This window comes from Aquarana catesbeiana, linkage group LG08, assembly GCF_042186555.1.
Source record: "Aquarana catesbeiana isolate 2022-GZ linkage group LG08, ASM4218655v1, whole genome shotgun sequence".
NCBI lineage: Eukaryota > Metazoa > Chordata > Amphibia > Anura > Ranidae > Aquarana > Aquarana catesbeiana.
In genome coordinates this window covers 23862729-23874765 of record NC_133331.1, presented here as the reverse complement: position 1 = coordinate 23874765, position 12037 = coordinate 23862729, and the positions used below count along the sequence as shown (strand labels likewise).

Below are 12037 nucleotides of genomic sequence, written 5' to 3'. Positions count from 1 at the left end.
GCTCGATGCCCGCCGCAGCCTGATGTCCACCGATGCCCCGATCCCCGCCACTGTCCGATCCCTGTCAATGCCTGATCTGCCCGCCGCTGCCCGATCCCCCGCCGATGCCCGATGTGCCTGCCATTGCCCGATCCATGGTGATGCCCGATGTGCCCGCCGCTGCCTGATCCCTGTCACTGCCTGATGTGCCCGCTGTGTAGATGGGGTAAGTGCTGGTGGACCGACAGACAGCGAGGGGGGATGGGGGGGTTTGAGGTGCCGTGGGAATGTGATTGTTTGCCAAAGGGGTCTAGGGGGGTGCTGCAGCACAAAAGGTTTTTCACCTTAATGCATGGAATGCATTAAGGTGAAAAACCGTGTGGGTTTACAACCCCTTTAACTTCTATGTGGTATCATTAGGGTTTCCACCTGTCCAGGATTCACCTGGACAGTTCGGGTTTTGAATCATGTGTCTGTGTTTCACCTGGACACAATATTCAGACATGAATTTGGCTCAGAACAGGGCCTGTCAGGAGAGTGATGGGGCATTATGCACGCTGCATTACTGTTCTCTTTGGAGTGCCCAAAAGTGTCCCAGGTCTGTTACAATCCTATAGTATATACTTAAAAAAAAAATTTCTGTGCGCCACTAAAGTGTTCGGGTTTGGCTTGAAGAAAAAATGACAACCCTAGGTATCATCCACCTCTGCAATGTTATGGGGCTGTGGACCTCTCAGGACAGGAGGCACAAAAGTACAAATTCTTTGGGAGGTAAAACAACTCCCTTATATGTATTTCATCTATATGATTAGCAGTTTGCCTGAAGTACAGTTTTCACTTTCTCTTAGTACGAGTGGGGGCCAATAAGTTCTTACCCTCACCATGATCTAGATGTGCTAGGGATCTGAAATGTTGCAGGTTTCTCTTAAAAAGCTGGGAACTTGTTGAGGTTGTAGGTTCCACTGTGAGGGACCCCTGAGGAAGATACGTCTTTTTCCTGTATAGACACGCGTTGGGGAGGGGACAGGAAGGTGTAGGAGGCAGCTGGTCTGTCTCACAGTGGAGGAACCTACGACCTCAACAAGTTCCCAGCTTTTTAAGCCTTGAATAGAGAGATGCACTGATGCATCAGACCCCTGTGAGTACCCTGAATTGGGGCTTTTTGTATAATGAGGAGACAGCGGTATTGAGCAGCTCGGTTATCATAGAATCCAGAGGTGATTCATATGCGTGTTTTGACCAAGCTTAAATGTGAGGTCACAAGCTCAGAGGTGTGGGCTATTACCTAAGGGGGGAGCACCAGAGTGTGAACCCTGCAACATGTTTTGATCACTTCAATCAATGAATTTACATATTTATGTTTAATAAGGACTTTTATGATATTTATGTTGTTCTGATCCATGTGATATATGGTCAGGACATCACAGTTTGTATGCATTATAGCACTTTATCTTTCACCTTTTGTCACTTTTATTCAGGATTTACTTTAATGAACCTGAATTTATTAATTTTATTATATTAGTTTGATTTGTGAGATCTTGAAAGGGTTTTCATTTATATATCACAAGAATATATCACTATATCATCTTTATTATTTCAGCTGTCTTATGAACTTGATGTATGTGATTTTTTGCACATGTTAGGATCATATAGCACTATTGACACTTTATTTTATCATTTTTGCACATTTTAGTATCATATAGCACTATTGACACTTTATTGTATCATTTTTTGCACATTTTAGTATCATATAGCACTATTGACACTTTATTTTATCACTGCTGCTATAGCACATATTTTTATGTTTTCACACGGCTATATGGGACGTGATTATTGCCAGCAGCTGTCCATATAATTTTTACTCTCAGTAGGTAGCTCGCAAGACTTTTATACCATGTTAAATCTAAATTATCCTTGGCTCCAAAACTGAGGATGGAGTACATGAGGGTAAGTATGGGCAACAATATTAGGGTAAAAAAAAAAACAAAAGAAAGAAAGGAAAGGACAAGAGGGGAATACAAGATGTGCTAGTCCTAATCAGGATAGGGTAAGAAGAAATGAAAATGGGGTGGGTCCATAGTCCTTGTCACAGAACCAGGGTCAAACTACAAGGGGTAATGTCTACAGTGAGGTAAGTGAGGCAGGGTCAATAGAGTAAAGTTCATAGAAAACTCATGGTGGCCAAACATCTAGGAAAGTTCCATGGGTGTTTATCATTATGTACCTACGTCAGGCCCTTTGAGAAGAATGGATCGCAATTTGAAGTTCGCAAACTGGAGAGGCACTAAATAAGAGCAGTGACATAACAGATTTCTAATGAGGTCCTGTACATGACAAATGAAGCATCTTGGGTTGGGCTTACTGTCTGGGATATGGCTCCGGGGTATGTATGTGTTACCCTACTATGGTACAGCTGTTGAGGGGTGCTGGCATCTTGAATGATGAAGAGGGTATAAGTCAATGTTATAATTGTATAACTCTACTGAATAGAATGGAAGATGTATTTTCTAAAGAAAAAAAAGGTCACTTTTACTGTGAGTTTTCAAGGCACTTAATAATGGTCAAATGTGTTGGAATTTTTTACAAAATGGTTTAACTCCTAAGCCTGTAAACTGAATTGAACCTTTACTAAAGTATTGAAGGGGCTTCCACTGCTGACCTTCTACTTATCAGAAAGTAATTCCTGAGAATGGGGGAGGAGTAAAGGGGTGGGGTGTTTGTTGCTTATCATGGAGTGCTAAGCATGCGGTGTATTATGGCTGTGGTCACATTACGCTAAAAGTTGAAAGGGTTTCACTGATTGGTTCAGAGGCAATAGTGGCAAATTGAGAGTAACAATTGGGCAATCATTTGACCAATCTTGTCTCAAAATATCACCCAAGTCATCCTCTTTGGTAATTCCTGTTTGCTCCCAAGTCACCTCCTCGCATGCTCACCTCAAATACCTTCCTAGAGTCTCTCTGATCCTTTCTAACTCCTTATAAGACATGTGTGGTTTGTTTCGTTCTGAATTAAAATTCGGACAAATTGTCAGAAATTCGGATGTATCCTAAATTATGAGTTAGAATAGTACTGAACTTAACCGGTTCCTAAGCAGCTCACGCAGATAAAGTGAAGCAGAATGGCTCTACTGGGCGAAATCCCGTATGGGTACGTCCTTCCCCTTAGTGGCTGCCGGGGGCCCGTACCCGCTGCACGGCGGGGGACCCAATGCGATCGCATGCACTAGGGCCAGCACAGAGATTTGTGTGTGTGAACACACAAATCCCTCTTCTGTCAGGGCAGAGGAGACATATCGTTTGTTCCTACTAAGTAGGAACAACGATATGTCTCCTCCCCTAGTAAGTCACATCCCCATACAGTTAGAACACACTGAGCGAAAACACATTTAACCCCTTGATCGCCCCCTAGTGTTAACCCCTTCCCTGCAGTGACATTTACACAGTAATCAGTGCATTTTTATAGCATTGATTGCTGTATAAATGTCAATGGTCCCAAAAATGTGTCAAAAATGTGCGATCTGTCCATCGCAATGTCGCAGTACCGCTAAAAAACACAGATCACCGCTATTACTAGTAAATAAAAATAAAATAATAAAAATGCCATAAATCTTTCCCATAGTTTATAGACTTTATAACTTTTGCGCAAACCAATCAATACACGCTTATTGCTATTTTTTTTACCAAAAATATGTAAAAGAATATATCGGCCTAAACTGATGAAGAAATTTTTTGTTTTTTTTTAAATTGGGGATATTTAATATAGAAAAAAGTAAAAAATATTGTTTTTTTTTTTTCAAAATTGATACTTTTTTTGTTTATAGCGCAAAAAATAAAAACCGCAGAAGTGATCATATAGCACCAAAAGAAAGCTCTATTTATGGGAAAAAAAAGGACGCAAATTTAGTTTGGGTATAGCATTGCATGACCGCGCAATTGTCAGTTAAAGCGAAATTGTAAAAAGTGCCTCTGGTCAGGAAGGGTGTAAAATCTTCCGGGGCTGAAGTTATAGTGGGCGAGGTTGAAAAAAGACACAAGTCCATCAAGTCCAACCTTTGTGTGTGATTATGTGTCAGTATTACATTATATATCCCTGTATGTTGCAGTCATTCAGGTGATTATCTAATAGTTTCTTGAAGCTATCAATGCTCCCCGCTGAGACCACCGCCTGTGGAAGGGAATTCCACATCCTTGCCGCTCTTACAGTAAAGAACCCTCTACGTAGTTTAAGGTTAAACCTCTTTTTTTTTCTAATTGTAATGAGTGGCCACGAGTCTTATTAAACTCTCTTCTGTGAAAAAGTTTTATCCCTATTGAGGGGTCACCAGTAGGGATGAGCTTCAGTTCGACTCGAACATTGGCTGTTCGCAAGTTCGCCGAACAGCGAACAATTTGGGGTGTTCGCGGCAAATTCGAATGCCGCGGAACACCCTTTAAAAGTCTATGGGAGAAATCAAAAGTGCTAATTTTAAAGGCTAATATGCAAGTTATTGTCATAAAAAGTGTTTGGGGACCTGGGTCCTGCCCCAGGGGACATGGATCAATGCAAAAAAAAGTTTTAAAAACGGCCGTTTTTTCAGGAGCAGTGATTTTAATAATGCTTAAAGTCAAACAATAAAAGTGTAATATCCCTTTAAATTTCGTACCTGGGGGGGTGTCTATAGTATGCCTGTAAAGGGGCGCATGTTTCCTGTGTTTAGAACAGTCTGACAGCAAAATGACATTTTGAAGGAAAAAACTCATTTAAAACTACCCGCGGCTATTGCATTGCCGACAATACACATAGAAGTTCATTGATAAAAATGGCATGGGAATTCTCCAAAGGGGAACCCCTAACCAAAATTAAAAAAAAAAAATGACGTGGGAGTCCCCCTAAATTCCATACCAGGCCCTTCAGGTCTGATATGGATATTAAGGGGAACCCCGGCCAAAATTTAAAAAAAAAAATGACGTGGGGTTCCCCCTAAATTCCATACCAGACCCTTCAGGTCTGGTATGGATTTTAAGGGGAACCCCGCGCCAAGAAAAAAAAAAAAAACGGCGTGGGGTCCCCCCAAAAATCCATACCAGAACCTTATCCGAGCACGCAACCTGGCAGGCCGCAGGAAAAGAGGGGGGGACGAGAGTGCGGCCCCCCCTCCTGAACCGTACCAGGCCACATGCCCTCAACATTGGGAGGGTGCTTTGGAGTAGCCCCCCAAAACACCTTGTCCCCGTGTTGATGAGGACAAGGGCTTCATCCCCACAACCCTGGCCGGTGGTTGTGGGGGTCTGCGGGCGGGGGGCTTATCGGAATCTGGAAGCCCCCTTTAACATGAGGACCCCCAGATCCCGGCCTCCCCCTGTGTGAAATGGTAAGGGGGTACTTACCCCTACCATTTCACTAAAAAACTGTCAAAAATGTTAAAAATGACAAGAGACAGTTTTTGACAATTCCTTTATTTAAATGCTTCTTCTTTCTTCTATCTTCCTTCATCTTCTGGTTCTTCTGGTTCTTCTGGCTCTTCTGGTTCTTCCTCCGGCGTTCTCGTCCAGCATCTCCTCCACGGCATCTTCTATCTTCTTCTCCTCGGGCCGCTCCGCACCCATGGCATGGGGGGAGGCTCCCGCTCTTCTCTTCTTCTTTTCTTCTCTTCTTCTCTTCTTCATTTTCTTCTCCGGGCCGCTCTGCACCCATGCTGGCATGGAGGGAGGCTCCCGCTGTGTGACGGCACTCCTCGTCTGACAGTTCTTAAATAACGGGGCGGGGCCACCCGGTGACCCCGCCCCCCTCTGACGCACGGTTACTTGACGGGACTTCCCTGTGACGTCACGGGGAATGCCACAGGGAAGTCCCGTCATGTCCTGTGCGTCACAGGGGGGCGGGGTCACCGGGTGGCCCCGCCCCCCATTATTTAAGAACTGTCAGACGAGGGGCGCCGTCACACAGCGGGAGCCTCCCTCCATGCCAGCATGGGTGCGGAGCGGCCCGGAGAAGAAAATGAAGAAGAGAAGAAGAGAAGAAAAGAAGAAGAGAAGAGCGGGAGCCTCCCCCCATGCCATGGGTGCGGAGCGGCCCGAGGAGAAGAAGGTAGAAGACGCCGCGGAGGAGATGCTGGACGAGAACGCCGGAGGAAGAACCAGAAGAGCCAGAAGAACCAAAAGAACCAGAAGATGAAGGAAGATAGAAGAAAGAAGAAGCATTTAAATAAAGGAATTGTCAAAAACTGTCTCTTGTCAGATTCCGATAAGCCCCCGCCCGCAGACCCCCACAACCACCGGCCAGGGTTGTGGGGATGAGGCCCTTGTCCTCATCAACATGGGGACAAGGTGTTTTGGGGGGCTACCCCAAAGTACCCTCCCAATGTTGAGGGCATGTGGCCTGGTACGGTTCAGGAGGGGGGGGCCGCACTCTCGTTCCCCCTCTTTTCCTGCGGCCTGCCAGGTTGCGTGCTCGGATAAGGGTCTGGTATGGATTTTTTTGGGGGGGACCCCACGCCGTTTTTTTAATTTTTTTTGGCGCGGGGTTCCCCTTAAAATCCATACCAGACCTGAAGGGTCTGGTATGGAATTTAGGGGGAACCCCACGTCATTTTTTTTTTTTAATTTTGGCCGGGGTTCCCCTTAATATCCATATCAGACCTGAAGGGCCTGGTATGGAATTTAGGGGGACTCCCACGTCATTTTTTTTTTTTTTTTTGGTTAGGGGTTCCCCTTTGGGGAATTCCCATGCCGTTTTTATCAATGAACTTCTATGTGTATTGTCGGCAATGCAATAGCCGCGGGTAGTTTTAAATGAGTTTTTTCCTTCAAAATGTCATTTTGCTGTCAGACTGTTCTAAACACAGGAAACATGCGCCCCTTTACAGGCATACTATAGACACCCTCCAGGTACGAAATTTAAAGGGATATTACACTTTTATTGTTTGACTTTAAGCATTATTAAAATCACTGCTCCTGAAAAAACGGCCGTTTTTAAAACTTTTTTTTGCATTGATCCATGTCCAATGGGGCAGGACCCGGGTCCCCAAACACTTTTTATGACAATAACTTGCATATTAGCCTTTAAAATTAGCACTTTTGATTATTCATGTTCGTGTCCCATAGACTTTAACAGTGTTCGCGTGTTCGAACGAACTTTTTTCCTGTTCGCATGTTCTGGTGCGAACCGAACAGGGGGGTGTTCGGCTCATCCCTAGTCACCAGTACAGTATTTGTAAATTGAAATCATATCCCCTCTCAAGCGTCTCTTCTCCAGAGAGAATAAGTTCTCGCAACCTTTCCTTATAACTAAGATCCTCCAGACCCTTTATTAGCTTTGTTGCCCTTCTTTGTACTCGCTCCATTTCCAGTACATCCTTCCTGAGGACTGGTGCCCAGAACTGGACAGCATACTCCAGGTGCGGCCGGACCAGAGCCTTGTAGAATGGGAGAATTATCGTTTTATCTCTTGCGTTTATCCCCCTTTTAATGAATGCCAATATTCTGTTTGCTTTGGTGGTTAAATGAATCCGGAATAATGATGATAAAAAATTCAGGCGAAATTCAAATAGTTTTCAAACTTCCAAAGAGAATACAATAGAATAGAAAATAAAGGAATATAATAGAATTTTTTTTTCTATTCTATTTTATTCTCTTTGGAAAATGGAAAGCTTTTCGAAAACTATTTGAATACGAAAACTACTTGAAATTGATTTGAAAACTTTTTGAATCTATCCAAATTAGAGAAATTTGAATCTATTCAAATGAATAAACAAATTTCGAAAACAAATTAAACAAATTTAACTAAACAAATTTATGCAAATAACGAAACAAAACAATTTTTTTCGTTCTGCAAATGTCTACTCCCTACTTCAATTTCTCTGGGTATCTCCTAATTTGTCCACTTTTAGCCGATCCCCAATAACTCATTTCTTTAGAGAAGCATACCCCGCATCTATTTAAAATCCTAAATTTTACCTTCTCCATCAACTTACCCCCCCCAACAGTTATTACCTTTTGTGTCACTTGCCCCTCTCTTTTAAGAGCAGGGCCCACCTAACCTTACATCTTGCTTTGTAATGTGACTGTACTGTCTCCCTTTATTTGTAAAGTGCTGCACATACTGTTGGTACTATATAAATCCTGTGTAATAATATTTTTAATAATGTGAGAGTAACAAATGGTAGACATGCGCATGACGAAAAAAAATTGTCTTGTCTCGTTTTTATTCGTTAATCTAGTTATTTTGTTTAGTTGAATATGGCTGATTCATTAAATTTGTATTCTGAATTCATATTCGGAATTCGTATTCTGAGTTTTTGATATTTCTTTGAATTTACTGATCTTTTCGATTCAAAACGTTCAAATCGATAAATTTTTGGACGAAAATGTTATATTGTTTTTGATTTGAATGCAGAAAAGTGAACAAACAAAACAAAAATCTTCATCAAATGATTACAATGCCTCTTTAAATCACCTTTGACTTAACAAAAACAGCATCATTTCCATATGGTACTCTAATAACACACACAGTCTTTGATTTCAGCAATATGTGTAGTTAGAATTCGACTGGAGTTCAATGTAAAATTCTATTTGAACTTCAGTCTGAATTTCCAAAATTCGGACAAATTTTGTTACGTTAATTGGAGCATTCAGTAAAATTTGTTTATATTGTAGTTCTGGTATTTGAATAACAAAAAATTTGTCCGAATATTAATTCGGAACAAAACGAACCACACATGTCTAACAAATGGGCAATTGTGGCAATGTGAGCGTAGTAAACAGGCAAATGTGACAATAACAGTGACAGAAGGAATGACATGCTCCACCCCCCTGCTGTCTTCTCTAATGTGTAGAGCTACTAGTTCCAGTACAAATACTGGAATATGTGGTTCTATAGTGAAAAGACATGCCCCAGCCTCTGCACACTAGCTGATTTAAAATTCTGGCACTGTCAGGTCAATTCCGGAAGGTTCCCCATAACTAAGCTCCGGGGGGGGGGCAGAGTGGATTGCGTTGGAAACGTGGCCTGTTCGGGGGCCAGGCTGAGGTTGCCACTCAATTAATTGCAGCAGGACACCATAGATGTGCAACTTCCAGGGGTCACTCTTCCTTCCCAAATCCAGAAGGTTCCTAGGTATGCAGATAAGGCCTAAGCACTTTTATTTTAAGAGAAACTGAACTTTGGAAACTGTACCTAAAAAAGGCAAGGGAGTAGTCACCAGTATTGCTTGGGGTTTCCCTGCAGCTGATCTTTCCGAATTACTGTCTTACAGTGCCTTGTTCTGCACTGCGCCTAGGGTTGCCACCTTTTCTTCAAGTCAAACCCAGACACTTTAGCGGCACACAGCAATTTTTTTTTATAGTATAAACTATACATATACAGTATTTTGCTATTAAATACCATTTCTAATCATATGAATCATAATCACAAGAGTCCTCCTTTACATCAGAGTCCACAGAGTTCTCCTTTTACATCTGAAGGTGATTTAAAGAGGCATTGTAATCATTTGATGAAGATTTTTGTTTTGTTTGTTCACTTTTCTGCATTCAAATCAAAAACAATATAACATTTTCGTCCAAAAATTTATCGATTTGAACGTTTTGAATCGAAAAGATCAGTAAATTCAAAGAAATATCAAAAACTCAGAATACGAATTCCGAATATGAATTCTGAATACAAATTTAATGAATCAGCCATATTCAACTAAACAAAATAACTAGATTAACGAATAAAAACGAGACAAGACAATTTTTTTTCGTCATGCGCATGTCTACCATTTGTTACTCTCACATTATTAAAAATATTATTACACAGGATTTATATAGTACCAACACTGTGCAGCTCGTTTTGCACAGAGTGGCCCAGAACCTCTTCTTCTGGGATCCCTTGATGGCTCTCGCGGCTCCTCCCCACATCAGATAACCCCCTAGGAGAAGCGTTCTCCCGGGGGGGTTACCTTGTGGGTGCGCTCCCAAGTCCAGCATTCGGTGTCCATAGCCACTGGATGTATGACTCGGCCTCGCCCCCCAGCGCCTGCGTCATTGGATTCAATTGACAGCAACGGGAGCCAATGGCTGTGCTGCTATCAATCTATCCAATCAAGAGCCAAGAACTCGGGGCAGAGAGAGACAGCACGTCCCCGCCGGGTCAAGTTCCAGGGCTCAGGTGACTAAAATGGGGGGCTGGGGGGCCGGTCATTGCTAGGTGTTTTTTCACCTTAATGCATAGGATGCATTAAGGTGGAAAAACACAAAGGTTTACAACCCCTTTAACATTTCTAAATTTTCCCTCATATCACAGTCAAACTTTTTGAATTCACTCCTGCTTTAAGATAAAAAAGCACATAGCTCTATACAACTCACCACAACTTTGCATGGGATCCCAGCCTTGTAGCTGTAGTCTTGATCCAAATAAGACACCTTGTTGACCACGGGGCTCACACTGGTTTGACTGGATGTAGATAACTGAATTCCTGCAAGGAAAGTGAAATTAAACTTAAACAATTAAATTGTGTGCTAGAAAGTATTATGGGATGAAACTTACCTGTCCCATGTTCTGTGATAAGGGCTTCTGCCTTTAGTGTATTTTCCAGGCCAGTACTGTTTAATTTATAGCCTTCTGTCTCTACATCAATAGAACCGCATCCCGATTTATCCAACTGAGGGGAAAAAAGGTACACATTTCAAACAATACAATAGTGGGCATTGCTTTTTAGAGACTAAGGCCTCCTTCCCACCATAAGCGCAAAAAAACAGATGCAAACTGACGCGCAGGTATACTTGCAAAGACACAAGTTTACATCAGTTTTGCATTTTCAGTAACTTTTTACACAATGCAGACTCCTGTGCAGACAAATACCAGTGTTGTGTCATACCTCCCAACTTTGAGATGGGAATGAGGGACACCTATTAGCAAAAGTAGTTGGACATAGGACACACCCCCTGCCATGCCCCCTTAACCGCTTGCCGACCAGCCACCGTCATTATACTGCGGCAGGTCGGCACGATCCCGTGAGCTGGCGTAACTATATGTCGGCTTGCGGGATCAGGATAGCAGGTGCGCGTACGCTCCCGCTGCACTGCGAGGGTGCTGATGCTCATAGCTGATGGTCGCTATGACAGCTGGCCATGAGTGATCGCGGGCACGAGAGCCAGAACAGGGACATATGTGTGTGTGTAAACACACAAATCCCTGTTCTGTGAGGAGAGACAGATCTGTCATTTCCTCTAGGTAATTCCCCTCCCCCTACAGTTAGAAACACACACAGGGAACACATTTAACCCCTTGATTGCCCCCTAGTGTTAACCCCTTCACTGCCAGTGACATTTATACAGTAATCAGTGCATTTTTATAGCACTGATCGCTGTATAAATGACAATGGTCCCAAAAATGTGACAAAAGTGTCGCAGTCCCAATAAAAATTGCAGATTGCTGCCATTACTAGTAAAAAATAATAATAATAATAATAATAATAAAAATGCTATAAATCTATCCCCTATTTTGTAGAAGCTATAACTTTTGTGCAAACCAATCAATATAGGCTTATTGCAATTTTTTTACCAAAAATATGTAGAAGAATACATATCGGCCTAAACTGAGAAAAAATTAGCTTTTAAAAAAAAAAAAAATGGGGATATTTATTATAGCAAAAAGTACAAAATAGTGTGTTTTTTTCAAAATTGCTGCTCTTTTTTTGTTTATAGCACAAAAAATAAAAAAACCACAGAGACAATCAAATACCACCAAAAGAAAGCTCTATTTGTGGGAAAAAAAGGACGTCAATTTTGTTTGGGTGCAACATTGCACGACCGCGCAATTGTCGGTTAAAGTGATGCAGTGCCGAATCACAAAAAATGGCTTGGTCATTCAGCAGCCAAATCTTCTGGGGCTGAAGTGGCTAAAGGAGAATTATACAAAATAAATGATTAGTTAAAGTGATTGTAAAGTCTCGCTTTAAAAAAAACAAACAAAAAAAAAACAAACATGTTATACTTACCTGCTCTGTTGCAGTTGGTTTTGCACAGAGCAGCTCGGATCCTCCTCTTAGTGGGTCCCTCTTTGGTTCTCCTGGCCCTTACCTCCTGACGAGTGCCCC

General features: G+C 42.2%; 1 protein-coding gene across 3 annotated transcripts in view; it reads right to left on the bottom strand.

The window, feature by feature from the left end:
• The window catches only part of LOC141105642 (alpha-2-macroglobulin-like), a 353065-nt gene that overhangs the window by 241771 nt on the left and 99257 nt on the right, over nucleotides 1-12037 (bottom strand). For all 3 annotated transcript variants that reach the window (XM_073595615.1, XM_073595613.1, XM_073595614.1), the window contains exons 9-10: nucleotides 10486-10600; nucleotides 10305-10414 (exon numbers count right to left, since the gene is read on the bottom strand). In XM_073595615.1, the coding sequence (XP_073451716.1) occupies nucleotides 10305-10414; nucleotides 10486-10600 (225 nt within the window). The remainder of the gene's footprint in view (nucleotides 1-10304; nucleotides 10415-10485; nucleotides 10601-12037) is intronic.